Source organism: Paroedura picta, chromosome 1 (genome assembly GCF_049243985.1).
Source record: "Paroedura picta isolate Pp20150507F chromosome 1, Ppicta_v3.0, whole genome shotgun sequence".
Lineage (NCBI taxonomy): Eukaryota > Metazoa > Chordata > Lepidosauria > Squamata > Gekkonidae > Paroedura > Paroedura picta.
Genome location: NC_135369.1, coordinates 23,402,105 through 23,418,906, shown reverse-complemented (window position 1 = coordinate 23,418,906; position 16,802 = coordinate 23,402,105). Strand labels below are relative to the sequence as shown.

At 48.6% G+C, this 16,802-nt stretch overlaps 1 protein-coding gene across 2 annotated transcripts; it reads right to left on the bottom strand.

Moving 5' to 3' along the window:
• Positions 1 to 302: 302 nt before the first annotated feature.
• SLC25A45 (solute carrier family 25 member 45) lies at positions 303 to 12,405 on the bottom strand. 2 transcript variants are annotated; one of them, XM_077327623.1, is made up of 8 exons: positions 12,354 to 12,405; positions 10,563 to 10,820; positions 10,385 to 10,459; positions 9,113 to 9,156; positions 8,202 to 8,273; positions 6,669 to 6,854; positions 5,710 to 5,977; positions 303 to 1,095 (listed from the first exon to the last, which is right to left on the bottom strand). In XM_077327623.1, exons 3-8 carry the CDS (start codon positions 10,419 to 10,421, stop codon positions 827 to 829), a joined length of 876 nt encoding a protein of 291 aa, XP_077183738.1. In that variant the 5' UTR covers positions 10,422 to 10,459; positions 10,563 to 10,820; positions 12,354 to 12,405; the 3' UTR covers positions 303 to 826. The 2 variants fall into 2 exon arrangements, with proteins under 2 accessions (XP_077183738.1, XP_077183748.1); XM_077327633.1 differs by lacking the exon at positions 12,354 to 12,405 and having other exon boundaries at positions 10,563 to 10,928.
• Positions 12,406 to 16,802: the final 4,397 nt, after the last annotated feature.

The following is a 16,802-nucleotide window of genomic DNA, read 5'->3' as shown; positions in this document are numbered from 1 at the left end:
TCCAGTAGCACCTTAAAGGCCAACAAGATTTTCAGGGTATGATCTTTTGAGAGCATCCAAACCTCCATTTGTCAGATGCGAAAGGAAAGTTGACTCCAGAGAGCTCATAATCCCTAAATCTTGTTGGGCCTCCACACTGCTCAGATCGAGCTGGTTCCAAAAAGATGACCAGGGAGGGGGGGGGCATGATAGAAGTTTGTAAAATCAGGCATGAACGAGGTGACTAGAGATCATTTTCTCTCCCACTCCCATAATACTAAACTTCGCAGGCCACCAATGAAGTTGACAATCAGCTACTTGAGGACGGAACAAAATAAATACGCCTTCATTCAATGAGAAATTCAATTGTGGGATTCACTGCCAATGAACGTCATAATGAGGGGGTTGCCACAGATTCCCCGGAGTCCGGGGAATGGTAGAGGACAGGAAGGCCTGGAGGATCATTGTCCATGGAGTCGCGATGGGTCGGACACGACTTCGCACATAACAACCACAGATTCAGGGAGGAGAGGCCCATCGGTAGCTCCCAGCCACGGTGAGCAAAGGCAGCCTCCAAATAGAGAGGCCGTGAGCCTCTGAAAGCCTGTGCCAGGAGGCAACGTCAGGGGAAGGCCTCAGTCTCTGTTCTGTGCCCCCTTTTCCCTCCAGAGGAACTGGTTGGCTGGCCACTGTGTGAGACAGGATGCTGGAACAGAAGGGACCGCAGGCCTCTTGTTTTCTTCTCCACAGGTTTCTGTGCAGCAAGAAGTCACAGCACAAGCCTGTCTGGGAGTGCTACTCCATTCCCACGGGGTGAGGTAGAGTTGAGTCACGGCGGCCACAGAGTTCAGCCGACAAGTTTGAGGATGCACTCGTAACTCAAGAAGGTGACTGCATTCACAGGGAAAGCACGGAAGCTGTTTAGGGCAAGGCTCTTCAGGAACACCTGCAGACCTTCCTGCCGGCCACTGGTGAGGATGCAGTGGAAGATCCCCCGGTACTCCTTCCCCTTCATCCCGTCCATTTGCAAGCGAGCCTTCACCACATCCATGGGGGTGGCCAAGGCCCACGAAACACTTCCAGCAAAGCCGCCAGCCAGCAGCACCGTTACCGGGCCTGGAGTGGGAGAGACGAAGGATTGAGGAAGGGGAGAGAATGAGGTCTTGATAGCGAGGAGGACCGGAGCAGATTCCTCCAAAAGGTGGTGGTGCTGCTGCAGGAGGCCGCTGGTCTAAAGTCAAAAGGACATGGACGTTTTTTAATGACTGTCGATTTCCTTAATGGGAGCTAGTTGTCAGGAGATGGATCTCCTGATAGCTAGCTCCCTTCTTGAATAAGAGGTTGGAGAAGATGGTTCCGCAGCAAGGGGGAAAGGGAATTCTTTTGAGCATGTATGGCAATGTGGACTTTGGAAGAGAGAGGATCGGCACATCCTCTCTGCGTGTATAGCGGTGAATAAGGCAAGTCATACTAAAATAAGGGGTTCTCCACATGATGATGAGCTTGTGTGGTTATCCCTGTTGCTCCTGTGCAGCTGAGAGTGCAGCACCCTTGGAGCTTCTGTGGGGCAAGATCTCATCCATTTTTCCCGCTGTAGTTCCCTCTAGCAGTCATTTCCACCCTGTACCACCCGGGAGGGCTTTTAAAGTTGTTTTTTTTAAAAATCTGCAATTGGCATATTGTTTTATGGTTATAACAATTGGTCAGGTTTTCTGAAGTCCCAGTTTTCACCGGTATCGACAGCCCCTTTTGTGGCTGAGGTATGCATTTCCCCTTATATCTCCTCAATGAAACAGGCTGGCAACTCTTTTAGAAAAAAATGAAAAGCAGAGAACTTGATAGACAGATTGCTATAATATTATAACGATATGTCAATTGCTAGTTTAAAAGCAAAGAAAAGGAGCACCCCACTGCGGGGGACCGAGGCATGGAAAGTGGCATTCATGGGAAGATCCAGATGAAGACCCTCAAGCAGAGTAGGCTTGGGAAAGATTGCAGGGATGACTGGGGGGCGGGAGGGAGCAGGCTGGGAGATGCACAGAAGGAATAGGAGAAAAACCTGCTCCCCACTAACAGGTGTGTCAAAAGCTGGGACAAACAACTTGCATGTGACCTGATTTTCCAGGGCGCTCTCATCTGGCAGCCAAGCCTTCCTAACCCAACCTTCAAAACAATTGCCTGGGGAAACAGGGAGCACAGAGACACATGAGAGCAGGGAAGCCTCTGCACCTCAGCTGCCGTTCATTTCTTTGGTCTGCTCTGAAAAGATGCCTGCCGACAGAACTGCTGGATTTGGTTTACGATGCTTACGCTGAAAACTTTGCCAGGGAAAAAGCTATCGCTACCCACTGGCTGAACATATACCGCAATTCCAATTTACAGTTACGTATTCAAAGTCTTTGTGGTTTTCTGCAGTGTTCATTTTTCAGGGAGCTTTCTGAGCCGTACATCATAACTAAAAATTGTGCTTGTGCTTCGGGAGGGGTGGAATTGTCTTCTTCCAGAACCCGCTGACTTTGTAAAATGGAACCGAGCCCAGCCTGGAAGTCCTGATCCCAGATGGGAGTGGGAATGCATTCAGGGAGGGAGGGAGGGAGAAATTCTAGGGTGGCCAGCCTCCAGGTGTGGGCTGGACATCAACTGGAATAATAGCTGAACTCCAGACTACATAGATGGCCTGTTTATTTATTATTTGCTTATTTATTTTCATAACACGTTTTTTCCACTTCTCTTGGAGAAAATGACTGCTTTAGAAGGGGGATGGTAGAATCATAGACTCATAGAGTTGGAAGATACCCCCTGGGTCATCTAGTCCAACCTTCTGCACTATGCAGGACACTCCCAACCCTAACAACAGAATCATAGAGTTGAAAGGGACCTCCTGGGTCATCTAGTCCAACCCCCTGCACTATGCATGACACTCACACCCCTCTCGCTCATCCACTGTAACCTGCCACCCCCTTGAATCTTCACAGAATCAGCCTCTCCGTCAGATAGCTATCCAGCCTCTGTTTAAAAATTTCCAAAGATGTAGAACTTTTAAAACAGAGGCTGGATAGCCATCTGACTAAGAGGCTGATGTATGGCATGATATGGCATTATTCCCCACTGAGTTTCCTCCCCTTCCGTTCTCCATCCTCAAAGGGAGAACCACCAGGCCTGGATGGCATATGTCCAGGAGTGCTGAAAGACCACAAATGTGAACTTGTGGATTTCCTGACAAAAATCTGCAGTCTGTCACTAAAATCTGCCACTATTCCCAAGCTAATGGAACCTCCATCTTTTTTTTTTAAGGTTCCAGAGGAGATCTGGGAAATTACAGGCCAGTTAGTCTAATGCTGATACCAGGTAAGTTGGTAGAATTGGTTATTAAAGACAGAATAAGTAAGCACACTGATTAACAAAAGCTAACAAGGAAGAATCAGCATGGCCTCTGCAAGGGAAGGTCTTGTCTCACTAAGCTTTTAGGGTCTTGGGCAAGGATGTCCCAATAGATTTAAACTTCCCTAAAGCTTTTGAAACATTTCCTTATCAAAGGCTCCTAAGACCTTTTGTGGATTAAAAACTGGAAGATTAACAGGAAACAAAAAGTGGGCAGTGATCACACTGGAAGGTGGTAAACAGAGCTCAGTACTTGGTCTGGTGCTTTTTAACTTGTTCATTCATTATTTGGAGTTGGGAGTAAACAGTGAAGTAGTTTGCAGATGACACTAAGTTGTTCAGGGCAGTGAGAACCACGGAGGGATGTGAGAAACTCCAGAGCAGGGGTAGTCAAACTGCGGCCCTCCAGATGTCCATGGACTACAATTCCCAGGAGCCTGGAATTCCCAGGAGCCTGGACATCTGGAGGGCCACAGTTTGACTACCCCTGCTCCAGAGGGATCTGGCAAGGCTGGGTGAGTGGCCAATTAGGTTCAACACAGGCGAGTGCCAAGTAATGCATATTGAAGACAAAAATCTCAACTATAAATGTACAATGATGGGGTCCGAACTGGCATTAATGAACTAGGAGAGAGATCTTGGAGTTGTGGTAGATAACTCACTGAAAAGGTCAACTCACGCTGGGGATTATTAGGGAAGGAATTCAAAACAAATCCGCCAGTTTCATAAGGCCCCTGTAGAAATCTATGGTGCAGCCTCATAAGGAATACTGTGGGCCATTTCGCACGGGGATCTTTGTTGCAAATTGTTTGCGGAATGAAAAATCGCCATTTAAAATAGTGGAATTCGTCGTTTTGCACACCTGGCTTTGTAGTGGAATCAGTTGCGTTTTTTAGCGTTTCCCACAGGCTTCCGGTCTCGGCAGAAATCGCTAGAAAGGAAGCGCTATTGCCAAGCTCGTCCCGCCCCTGGCCGTCAAGCAGCCAATGGGCAGCCGTTAGCATGCTCCCAAACAGCCGCTTTCCCTTTAAGGAAGGTTTTTTTTAAAAAAAACAGACCCATAGCAACGAATCTGTGTAGATTCGTTGCTACGGAGAGACCCATCCAGCTGCCTAATGTGAGCTATCGTTTGATTGTATGATCGTTTGCACGCTGCCTCGAGTGATAAAAAAAAATCCCCCCCCCCCCTTCTCACGGGCTCGATTTTCGGCTGAATTTATGTGTATAAAATAAAGGGACTTTATTTCAGCAAACGGGCTTTTAAGTGGTTTGTGCTTAGTGACTAAAGGTGAAGGACTGAAGCCAGGGAAGCCTCTAAACAGAAAGAGGCTCGCCGGTGCGTTTATCCCCGCTCGCTCCGAGAAAAAAAAATGGCGATCGCTTCGCCGGAAGTTTGGAGGAGAGATCCAGGGGGAGGGACTTTGAAGAACCAGCTACAATGGTAACGCACAGGTCTTTAGCGCTAGTGTTGCAGATTGGTTGCAGGAGTGTATCGCTATCCGGAGGGTGAATCCACTTTTCTGGATTCCCCTGAAAGCGCCACAACGAAGCGCTTTTGGCGGGTTGGTTTCAGGATTGTTGCAGATTGTCTACGACGTCGTGGGTTATGGCAAATTAGTAGCGTTTCCAATTAGCAACCATTGTGCTATTTTGAAGCCGTGCGAAATGGCCCTGTGTATAATTCTGGTCTCCACACCTTAAAAAAGGTATTATAACACTGGAAATGGGGCAAAAAAGGCACAACTAAAATAATTAAGGGGATGCAACGTTTTCCCTACGAATAATGGTTAAAGAGGTTAGGGTTCTTCAGCTTGGAGAAACGACAATTGAGCGGTGACATGCCAGAAATTTACAAAATTATGCAGGCTGTTTTAAGTCCTGCAGAGCCCTGATCTTACTTGGGAGAATGTTCCACCAGGTCTGTGCCAGGGCCGGAAAAATCATGGCTCTTGTTGAGGCCAGTTTAATTTCTCCGGGGCCAGGGATTTTCAGCAAGTTTTGTATCCTCCATCATATATTTCTTTGTATCCTTGGTGCTTGGGGTGGGGGGCACGGTGGGAGGGCTTCTGGAGTTCTGGCCCTGCCAGTGGACTCCCTGATGCCACCAGGGTTTTGGCCACTTGTGTGACACAGAGTGCTGGCCTGATTCAATACGTTCTTAATATCCCATTGATACATTCTCTCCATCTCCCTTTCCCTCCATCCTGAAATCAGGATTGTCTCCTTCCTATCATTCTCCCCTTCCCTAGTGACCTTACATTTCATTGGGTATTCAAAAGCAAAAGCCAGGGGAGACCAGACTTGTCCCAGCCAACTGCCCTCCCCCTTAGGATCCGCCTCGCCCCTCACCTGGTTCCTGCCCTTCCGCAGTCATCCCTCTGCAGAGACCCACATAAGTCATGAAGTACATCGCTATGGTGGGCGTGTCACGCAGCACCAACGCCAAAGAGCCTCGGAACAGGCCTGGGACACCCTCTTTCTGCAGGATGCTGGCAGCGCAGTGCACCGGGCCCCTGTACAACGGCTGGGCCTCTGCCGGCAGGGTGCCGCGGCTATAAGGGTGGGTCTGGTTCTGTAGCCGGACTTTGACAAGATCCACGGGGGCCAGGACCACAGCCTGCAGCAACACAGAGGACGGCAGTAATAGCTGGTTACCCTTTCTGAGTATGCAGGTGCTGCCAAGTCACGGCTGACTTACAGCAATTCCAGCAAGGGGTTTTCCAGGCAAATGAGGTTGTAAACAGAGCAGGGGTAGGCATCTGCCACTCTGTGTTCCCCCCCCCCCACCCACCCACACACACACACACACACACACCCCAAATGCAATTAAAATGAGAGTACTTATCTCTCTGGACTCCAGATACTTCCAGGGGAAATGAGTCTTGGCCAGCAAGGATTTTTACGACTGGGGCTTTTCCCCTTCCCACCCCCCTCCAGGCCCACCATTGGCCATTGGGGGGGGGTCAACAGAACCATATATGGTCATATCACCCAAAGACTCAGTTTCTTTTGACATCCCAGAACCCTGATATAATTGAACCAGTTGCAAAGTTTTTATATCTTGTCATGGGAAATCGTGAATGTATTATGTCTAAAGCATGATCTTTGTTCTTACTAGCAGTGGATCCTTTTCACTTTCCCTTCTTATATTGTACTTTTATATGCTATTCAAGGCTTGTTGTTGTTGTTAAATATTTTTAAAATTCATTAACTCCCACCCAATTGGCAAAACCGCAGGGTTCCACGAAACCCCTGTTGAGAAAGCCTCCCTTCCACGCACCTAATCCAGAGGACAACCCATCCCTTACTTGCACCAGTCCTGAGAAGCAGCCGGCCGCAAAGATATGGGTGTAGCTGGGGGGGTTGGAGTGACGGTCCCGGTGGTGGGTGTTGCTGAGGTACAGCAGGGCATTGCTGTAGGCCCCAAACGAGATGGAGTTGACCATGGCCACACTGAGCAGCGGGAAACTCATGCCTTTGAAGAAGCCGAGGAGCTGCAAGGGAGAAGCAGAAGGGGAAACGGGCAGCCTTCAAAGACCGTGTCCACCAGACAACAGGATCCTATATAATCCTACATATGACTGTGTTATTTGTTAGAATGTTCTATGTGTTACCCCTGCAATGTTTTATGTGAACCACCCTGAGCCGTATGGGAGGGCAGTATAAAAATCTAATAATAAACAAAACAAAACAAACAAACAAACAAAGCCGAGGATTTGGGAGCCGGCTCAAATCCTAATGGCTGCTGAATTCATTCATTCATTCATTCATTCATTCATTCATTCATTCATTCATTCATTCATTCATTCATTCATTCATTCATTCATTTGAGGTATATACTGTCCCTTACTGTGACGTGACCTGTAATGCCTAGGGAAGCTCAGGAGGGAAAGGGAGGTACTGAGCAGCCAACCTAGGGGCAGGACTCTGGTCTCTCCCCCTCTTCCTCCCCACAAGCAGCAGGAGAGGAGAAAACACAGGAAACTGGCACTTCTGTTCTCCAAGGCACTGTCTCTGGCTTTCCTCTGCACACAGTTTGGGTTGCCTTGGAGAGCATCAGAGATTAGTCCAGGCCCTGCGTGCCCAGCCCTGGCCAGAGCCCAGCTCCCACATCCTCCCTCGCAAGAGGTTTAGCAGCAAGAGGACATTATGGGATCCAGCTGGCACGTGGCAGGAAGAGACCCCAGCCATGGCAGCCGCTCAGAGCCTCGAAGGGAAGGTTGAGCTTAAAGCACGAAATGCTTCACATCAAAGGTCCTCGTCACCTTTTCCCAGGTGGAGAAGCCCCGAATGAGGCTGTGTGTGGATGACCCTCCCTCATTTGTCCCCACTGTCTGGCACCCGGACATGGCTATGTACAGAGGGTAATGGACCACATGTTCAGGGTGATGGACCACATGTGAATGAATGCAGAAGACCCAGGAGTAATGTATCCAAATGCACATCATGTCAGGAGGCAAAGCCAGGAGACCTTTGGTTATTACCTGGAGGTTGGCAACCCCATCCACAGGGGGAGTCAGCTCAAGCTGGCTCTGAGGTTCACGGGTCTCCCTAATGGTCAGCCGGGCAAAGGGAGAGATAAGATACTGACCATTCCCCTGGTTTTTAAAAGATTCAAGTACAGAAACAGAGGGCTTGGTACAGTAAAAGAGGGAATGTGAAAAGGCCCTGCCGCCAGACACCACCCACTCCTCTGCATTCATTGTCTGCTCCCTCCGTTCTGGGCTTCAGCACTTGGCTATCTGAGGCTCCTCTTTTGTACGGGCTGCACCTGGCACCCTTTTAGTGCCAGCTTCATGCCTCTGGAGAGGGAGACCCGGCCCCGTTCGATGCATGCAAACCGTTTCATTGCGGTACGTCCTGACCACGCAGTCCAAGATGCCGCGGTAACCAGCTTGCGTCTGCAGCCGCACCTGAAACAGGACAGAGTTGGTAGAGTGAGGAGGGTGGGGTGGAATCAGGAAAACTGTTCCTGGCTGGGGAAAGGCAGCCCAGGTTCAAAGTGGTGTGTGACCTTCTGTACTGGGAATTGGTAATATTGCCACTGCAGATCACCCAAGGCAATGCAGTTGGGCAGGACAGGGCCTGCTGAAGGCCCAGATCATCCCATCCCAGCCTAGTGAAGAAGAAGAAGAAGAAGAAGAAGAAGAAGAAGGAGGAGGAGGAGGAGGAGGAGGAGGAGGAGGAGGAGGAGGAGGATTTTTTCATGCTGCTTTTCTCTACCTGAAGGAGTCTCAAAGCAGCTTACAATCGTCTTCCCTTCCTCTCCCCACAACAGACACCCTGTGAAGTAGGTAGGACCAAGAAAGCTCTGACAGAACTGTTCCATCAGAGCAGTTTTATCAGTGCTGTGACTAGCCCTAGTTTTTATATCTTGCCTGCTGGCTGCATGTGGAGGAGTAGTGGGGAATCAAACCTGACTCACCAGATTAGAAGCCACCGTTCTTAACCACCACACCAAGCACCATGTCAGCAGTTTAGACAGGATATATATTCATTCATTCATTCATTCATTCATTCATTCATTCATTCATTCATTCGATTTCTATACCGCCCTTCCATATAGCTCAGAGCAGAGGCCATCCGTCAGGGCGACTAGCGCCGTTTTCACCCCATGGTGGTAACGAATTCCAGGTTTCCTCAAAGCACCGATGCTTCAACCCCCATTTTCTCTCCAGCTGGCATCTTTCCCCTTTGGCCTTCCCCGTAGGGACCCTCCCTCTTTCTCCCCTGCACAATTTCCACAAGTCACCTTCACAGTATCCACGGGGTGCCCAAGAACCAGCCCGGCTGCCCCTGCAGCAAAAAGAAAGAGGGGTTAGTGGGGGTCCCTGGGGGGTGCTGCTTCCAGGTGGGGACTGAAGATCAATGATAAAAATAACTAACTGAAAAAGGATTCAGACCCTATAGGTGGATGTCAGTACAATCTGAATAATAAAATTATATCAACATTTATTGTGCATAGCTTTTAAATTTATAAAATTAAAAACATACACAAAGCCCATAGGCTATTCTTAGAAACCAAAATATGCACCATACAATAGGAAACTTTAGACCTAGCACCTTTCAACCCCAATTGGGTCTGAAAGTACATAAAACAGCCAGTATAATCAACAAAGTTTAAAAACTTATTTTTTAAGACAACAAAATCAATAGAGATGGAGCCGATAGAAAATTGCCATTTGCCAATTCATGGTCTCCTTCTCCCAAGCTGCTTGAAAACTCTAGTGTGTGCCCATGAATCCAGGGCAAATGTGAGGGCAGGGACTGAAGATCTCCTCAAATTACTCCAGATGGCAGAGGTCAGTTTTCCTGGCTTCTTCAAAGGGGGGATTCTGTGGTGTTCCTGTGTCCTCTTCCCCTCCCCAGGATTCACCCCCAAATCTCCAAGGATTTCTGAACCTGGAGCTAGCAATCTTTACCAGAGCGTTTTATTGAGTTTAAAGGCTGCCTCAGCCCCATAACCTCTGAGTGGCCATGGGGCCCTCTCACCGATGAAACAGGAATAAGGGAGACTTAGAATCATAGAATCATAGAATAATAGAGTTGGAAGGGACCTCATGGGTCATCTAGTCCAACCCCCTGCACTATGCAGGACACTCACAACCCTATAGCTCATCTGCCACCCCCCTGAACCTTCACAGAATCAGCCTCTCTGTCAGCTGGCTATCTAGCCTTTGTTTAAAAATTTCCAGAGATGGAGAACCCACCACCTCCCAAGGAAGCTTCTGCCTCAAGCGCATTTCCCTGATGGAAATTGAAATCTGTGGTAGAAAACGTTTGGCAGGCCAAGGACGGGGGGAGCATTCCTTGAAGTGGAACCAACTCAAATCTGTTCTCCAACTACTGACTACTCCAGAAGAGAGGTCTCCACAAGCAGGCCTCCACAGAGGTCATGGGTGGGTGTCTGATGCATCTTCAAGGCAGGATGCAAATAACCATCCAGTCCCACCTCGTTTCCTGAGCCAGGCTCCATCCCCTTTTGAGGAAGGGGCTGTTGAGTAGGGGGGAACGTAGGCCTTACCAGAAAGCCATCCTGCAGCGAATTCCACACTGGACATGACACCTGAGAAGCAGGGCGCTCCCGGAATATCTGCACCTGAAGAGAGAAATGTGGTCCAAATGAATGTTTCACGTTGCCTTAATCTTTAACCAAGTTCATGCCATTGAGGCACGTTTCCCCCCTTTTCCCTACAGCAGACCTGGGTTGAGGCAGGCTGTTAACCAGAAGGACGCTCTGCAAAGAGACCTGAGTCAAGATCCACAACAGAGAAGAACTGACACAGAGGAAAGATAGCAGGAAAAGGGCCCAATGAACAGGGTCACCAACTTCCAGGTGTTCTCCAAATGGCATAAATCAGCTCCTCTTAAGAAAATGGCTACTTTGGAGTCACTGTCCCCATCCCTCAGCTGAAGGAGTGGAGGCTGCCCTTTGGGGCCTATGCCCTGAGATGGAAAACCTGTAATGAATTTAAAGAAAGCTGTGTTAGCACGGCATCTGTAAAGGACCCTACCTGTGGGCTTCCATCAAAGTCTCCATCTATGTTAAATGTACATCTTAAATAAACACTGGCTGAAGAAGAAAAAGATTTGTTTCTTCTATGCCGCTTTTCTCTACCCGAAGGAGGCTCAAAGCGGCGTACAATCACCTTCCCTTTCCTCTCCCCACAACAGACACCCTGTGAGGTGCCTTATCAGCACCATGGCAAACCCAAGGTCACCCCGCTAGCTGCATGTGGGGGAGTGCAGAATTGAACCCGGCTCGCCAGATTAGAAGTCCGCACTCCTAAACACTACACTAAACTGGCGTAGTAGGGTGTGGCCAACCCTACAAGTCCAGGGTGGCCAACCCTACAAGTAGGGTGTGGCCAACCCTACAAGTCCAGGGTGGCCAACCCTACAAGTAGTAGGGTGTGGCTACTTGTGGCTGGTAGGGTGGCCAACCCTGGACTGGGGAATTCCTGGAGATTTGGAGATGGAGCCTAGAGAGGGCAGGTTTTGGAGAGGGACCTGGGAAGGGTTCCAGCCATAAAGTCAGCCCTCCAAAGAAGCCTTTTCCTCCAGAGGAGGAAACCTCCAGGTTGGCAACTTTCCTGGCAGGGCTTTCATTGTCAGCTGGAAGGCAGCTTGCGGGTTGGAAGGCTGCATGCAAGAGGAGGCAGCAAGAGGATCTGGAGCACAAAAATACAATCCAAGAGGGCCAACCCAAAATGCTTGCTGGAGCCTCACTGTATGGAAACAAAGCTCCTGGAGCAACACACACACAGGGCCATCATCTGGTGGAGCATGATGGACCTTTGCACTGTTCCAGCAAGACAACCTGCCTGCTCTCAAACCCCCAAGCACTTCTCTGGGCACAAAGAGCACCGCTGAACTTGTTAATGAATTCCCGCTTGTTAATGAATCCCAATTTGTTACCTATTGCCTCCTGTGTCCTGACAGCACCGCTTTTTGCATAAGAATCATAGAATCATGCCGTTGGAAGGAACCTCCCAGCTCATTTAGTCCAACCCACCCTGCACAAGGTAGGAATCTCACAATGACCTGCCCACCCACAGTGACCCAGATCCCATGTCCAGATGATGCCCCCCCCCCAAAAAAGAAAGAAAAACTGGAATCCTTACATTCGCCTTCCCTTTCCTCTCCCCACAACAGGCACCCTGTGAGGTGGGTGAGACTGAAAGAACCCTGATATCACTGCTCAGTCAGAACAGCTTTATCAGTGCTGTGGCGAGCCCAAGGTCACCCAGCTGGCTGCATGTGGGGGAGTGCAGAATCAAACCCAGCATGCCAGATTAGAAGTCTGCACTCCTAACCACTACACCAAACTGGCTCTCAAGGATTTCAAGATCTTTCATGGGTTCATTTTCAGGGACCACTTTGAGTCTGCTGAGTTTCTGAGGGAACTACTAACCCATTAGCCCAATTAAGACACGAGGAAAGGTGCTGTGGTAGCCCAAAAGGGCAGCAGAAGTCCTGTATTTTAAACTCACCCCAGTGCGTTTCCTTTGCATCCACGGGGCAGATGTGTGAATTAGGGTTGCTGACTCCAGGTTCGGAAATATCTGAGGGTGGGAACCCAGGAGAGCGGAGGGACTTTGGTAGGGTAGACTGCTATGTTTTCCAAAACAGCCATTTTTTCAAGGAGAAATGGAATAAAGGTTTTAAATAAATAAGCAAAGGGGTGTATGTAGTCTGGCAATCAGCTATAATCCCAGGAAATCTCCAGACCCTACTTGGAAGTTAAAATAGGATAAACACAGGACAGTCTCAGATAACTGGGAATAAGAAAGACAGACCTATCCTTATGGCATTAAACAATAACAAAGAATGTTTTCAAACAATGTCCCTTCTTGAGCTTACTTTCAGTTCATTTCATTCCAAGGACGCCAGCCAGAACGGCTTTCCAGATAAACTCTGATTTCTACTATCTTTTCCTCACTGGCAAGGCCTAAGTTATACACCATCACAATTAACAAATCATTTTAAGCTTTGTTACAAGTCAAATAACTCATCCATGCTCATACCACACCTCTCTTCTTTTAAGTACAATTAACCTCAGTATATTTGTTTCACAACCTATAAGCACAAATACCAGCAATCAAACAAAAATGTTGGAATGAAATAAGCTAAAAGGAAACTCAAGAAAGGACATTGCTTGAAAACATTCTTTATTGTTGCCTAATGCCTTAAGGATAGGTCTTTTTTTTCTTGCTCCTACTTGGAAGTTGACAAAACCCAGCTGTGGGCACAGAAATGACCTGTTATGGTATCCCAGAATCATAGAGCTGGAAGGGGCCAGACAGGCCATCTAGTCCAACCCCCTGCTCAACGCAGGATCAGCCCAGAGCATCCTAAAGCATCCAAGAAAAGTGTGTATCCAGCCTTTGCTTGAAGACTGCCAGTGAGGGGGAGCTCACCACCTCCTTAGGCAGCCTATTCCACTGCTGAACTACTCTGACTGTGAAAATTTTTTCCCTGATATCTAGCCTATATCGTTGTACTTGTAGTTTAAACCCATTACTGGGCGTCCTTTCCTCTGCATCCCAGTGTGTCAGATCCCAGCACTCCTAGGAAATGAGGGACTAGTTCTCCCCACACGCTCTTCTGGAGCTGGATGAGACAGGGCTAGAAAAGTGGAGGCACTTCGTCAACATGGCCCCACCCATGTCCCACTAGCCTCTGCAGAAACCTCCATGCATGCAACCTGCCTATCCTGGAACTCTGCTATGCCACAGTCTCCACGTTTGCCCCTCTGTTCCCTACCGGGCAGCTTTGGGCAGCCAGAACACCCCCGTGGGTCTCGGCAACAGAAGCCTGGACAAATATGGGTGTGTTCTGCATCAGCAATGAGCATGGCCGGCCAGCCACCACAAGGCGGCAGTAGGAGCCCACCAGGTTTGTTTTATGCACAGATTGTATTATAGGAGACTAAAAACAGCTGCCAGGGGAGGACTCAGATGTGTAGGGCTGGACTAGGGTAGTCAAACTGCGGCCCTCCAGATGTCCATGGACTACAATTCCCAGAAGCCCCTGCCAGCAAATGCTGGCAGGGGCTTCTGGGAATTGTAGTCCACGGACATCTGGAGGGCCGCAGTTTGACTACCCCTGGGCTGGACATTCAAAGAATGAACAGTGCTGTCTTCCAAAGGTGTAAAGAGAAAGAGGGGCAGTCAAAAACGTGAGAACACTTGCCTGGCTCAATCGTCCATCCGAGAATCCCGTCATCGGAAGAGGAACTTGCATGGGAGGCTGCCGTGTACTTAGGGAGTGATCACCGAGGTCTGATTTCTACCTAGTGTCTCTGCCCCCAAAGGCTTACAATCAGTTACAGTTATGGCAAGGAAAAGGAATCCAGCAGGACTCATTCACGCCTCTGGTGCCATGGCTGAAATAACCGTGGGTCAAAGTTTCTTGCACTGCATTGTCTATGATGGCAGGCCTTATCTGTGCCGCAAACACTTTTATCAGTTTTATACTAGGTTACCTATCAGGGTTCCTCATAAAGCATCTTGGGAACTGTAGTTTGATTCTGTTTGAGAATCTAGCCCACTTCCCGCAGGAAGTCCCGGAGTAGCCAACTGGGGATCCCCTAGGATTAGAACTTCCAAGATCAGGACAAAAGAACTCCGGACTGCAGCTGGACAGGGGGGAGGAGATCGGAAATTACTCCAATGAAGAGCCGTCTTTATGTCTTTCACGTATTATGTATTGGGGTTTTCAGGGTCATGTTGTTTGTATTCTTTTATTGTAAACTGCCGTGAGTCTCTGAGATGTGGCAGTATATAAGTCTAAATATAAACAAACAAACAAATAAATGGATGCTGTGAAAAAGGGAATGTTGGGGAATCCTGGAATTAGAAGGAATTTTATAAGCTGTCTGGTTTTACTCTCTGTGCAATGCAGGAAATCCACAACTAGAGTGTTCTTGTCCAGTCTCAGCTTCAAGACCTTCAGTGGGGACTGCCCCAGGGTAACTGGTACCATTCAAACAGCTCTCTGACTAGGAAGCTTTTCTAGACATTCAATTGGAATTGACCCTCCTGGACTCTGGGCATGCTCACCACCCTTCTCTGAACCTGTTCTAATTTGTCTGCTCCGCCTTTCTGAAATTGTGTCACCCAGAAGAATGGAGCAGGGCATTCCAGATGAGAGCCAATTTGGCAGAATACAGCAGAACTCTTATTTATTTATTCACATCATTTATACTAGCCTTTTTCAATTTTTGACGGCAGAGGGGCCCTTTGAGAAGCCCTGAAGTTAAATCAGCTGGCCAAGCCTCTTTGCCACACACAAGGAAGACTGAGAGGAAAGGGGAGAGAAAGGAGTAAGGGAAAATGCCAGCCCCATGTCAATGGAAACATCCAGTTCCTTGCTTTCACAGCAACATTGGGAACAGCTTATGGCCACTAAAGCAAGAGATAGTGGAAAGGATGGGGAGCCCCTGGGGAGTTTTCATTGAGAATCCCTTTTCTCCTCATTGGGGATCCAGAGTTGCTTACAACATTCTGCCCTCCTCCATTCTGTTAGCACAACACCCCTGTGAGGTGGGCTAGGCAGAGTATATGCCTGGCTCAAGGTCACCCTGCAAGTTTCCGTGGCAGAGTGAGGATTCAAATCTGGATCTCGACCCACTACACCAGGGGTAGTCAAACTGCAGCCCCCCCAGATGTCCATGGACTACAATTCGCTACAATACAGCGAACGCTGGCAGGGGCTCATGGGAATCGTAGTCCATGGACATCTGGAGGGCCGCAGTTTGACTACCCCTGCACTACAGTGTTTCTTCTGATTTCTATGCTTCTATTTATGCAGCCTAGAACTTTATTAACCCCACCCTGCATTTGACAGCTTCATCATACAGCTGGTCCACATTCAGCACACAATCGACTGCAACAGAGATCTTTTTCACACGTACTACCACCAAACCAGAGCCTCTTGTGGTGCAGAGTGGTAAGCGGCAGAAATGCTGTCTGAAGCTCTGCCCATGAGGCTGGGAGTTCAATCCCAGCAGCCGGCTCAAGGTTGACTCAGCCCTCCATCCTTCCGAGGTCGGTAAAATGAGTACCCAGCTTGCTGGGGGGTAAAATGGTAATGAGTGGGGAAGGGACTGGCAAACCACCCTGTATTGAGTCTGCCATGAAAACGCTAGAGGGCGTCATCCCAAGGGTCAGACATGACTCAGTGCTTGCCTTTACCTTTTACCACCAAGCCGGGTATCCCCCATCGCGTGCCTGTGCTTGATTCCTTTTGCCTAGAACAGGCTTTCTCAACCAGGGTTTTCTGAAATGCCAGGGGTTTCTTGTCAGCTCTGGAAATGGGTGGAAATTAATTTTAATATATTTTTAAAATTTGTTAAACATTTACCAAATGATATGAGCATATATGGTCATGTCAACCTGCCCCCCCTTCCCAAAAATGCCAATGAAGGGCCTGGAGTTGTGGGAAGGGGAGGGGTCCAGGTAGGCATGGACACAGGTATGCTTCCCAACCTTATTCTCTACCATAGCACCACTTCTGGCGTTTCTTGAAACCTGAAGAATGTTTCAGGGAGTTTTCAATGGTAAAAAAAGTTGGGAAAGGCTGGCCTAGAACTTTGCAGTTCTCTCTGTTGAACTTCAGTTGGTAAGTTTCCAGTTCTCCAGCCCATGAAGGCCATTCTGAATTTAATTCTTCAAGGTGGTTATACTGTTAAATGACTGTTCAGCCAGAACCACTGCCACACCAGAACCCTCAGTGGAGGGCATAAGATTAGAAAACACTTTTTGACACCCACAGTGTCAGCGTGCCAGCTCAGCATCAAACACAGAAAGTTTGCATGAACAAGCTGGAGACTCCCCTACCTTGTCAGGCCTGACCCACCTTGATCAGAGATTTGTTCCCCAGTCTTTGACCTAAGATCCTAGAACAAACCACCCTGATGTAAGGAAGCCAAGTTTACC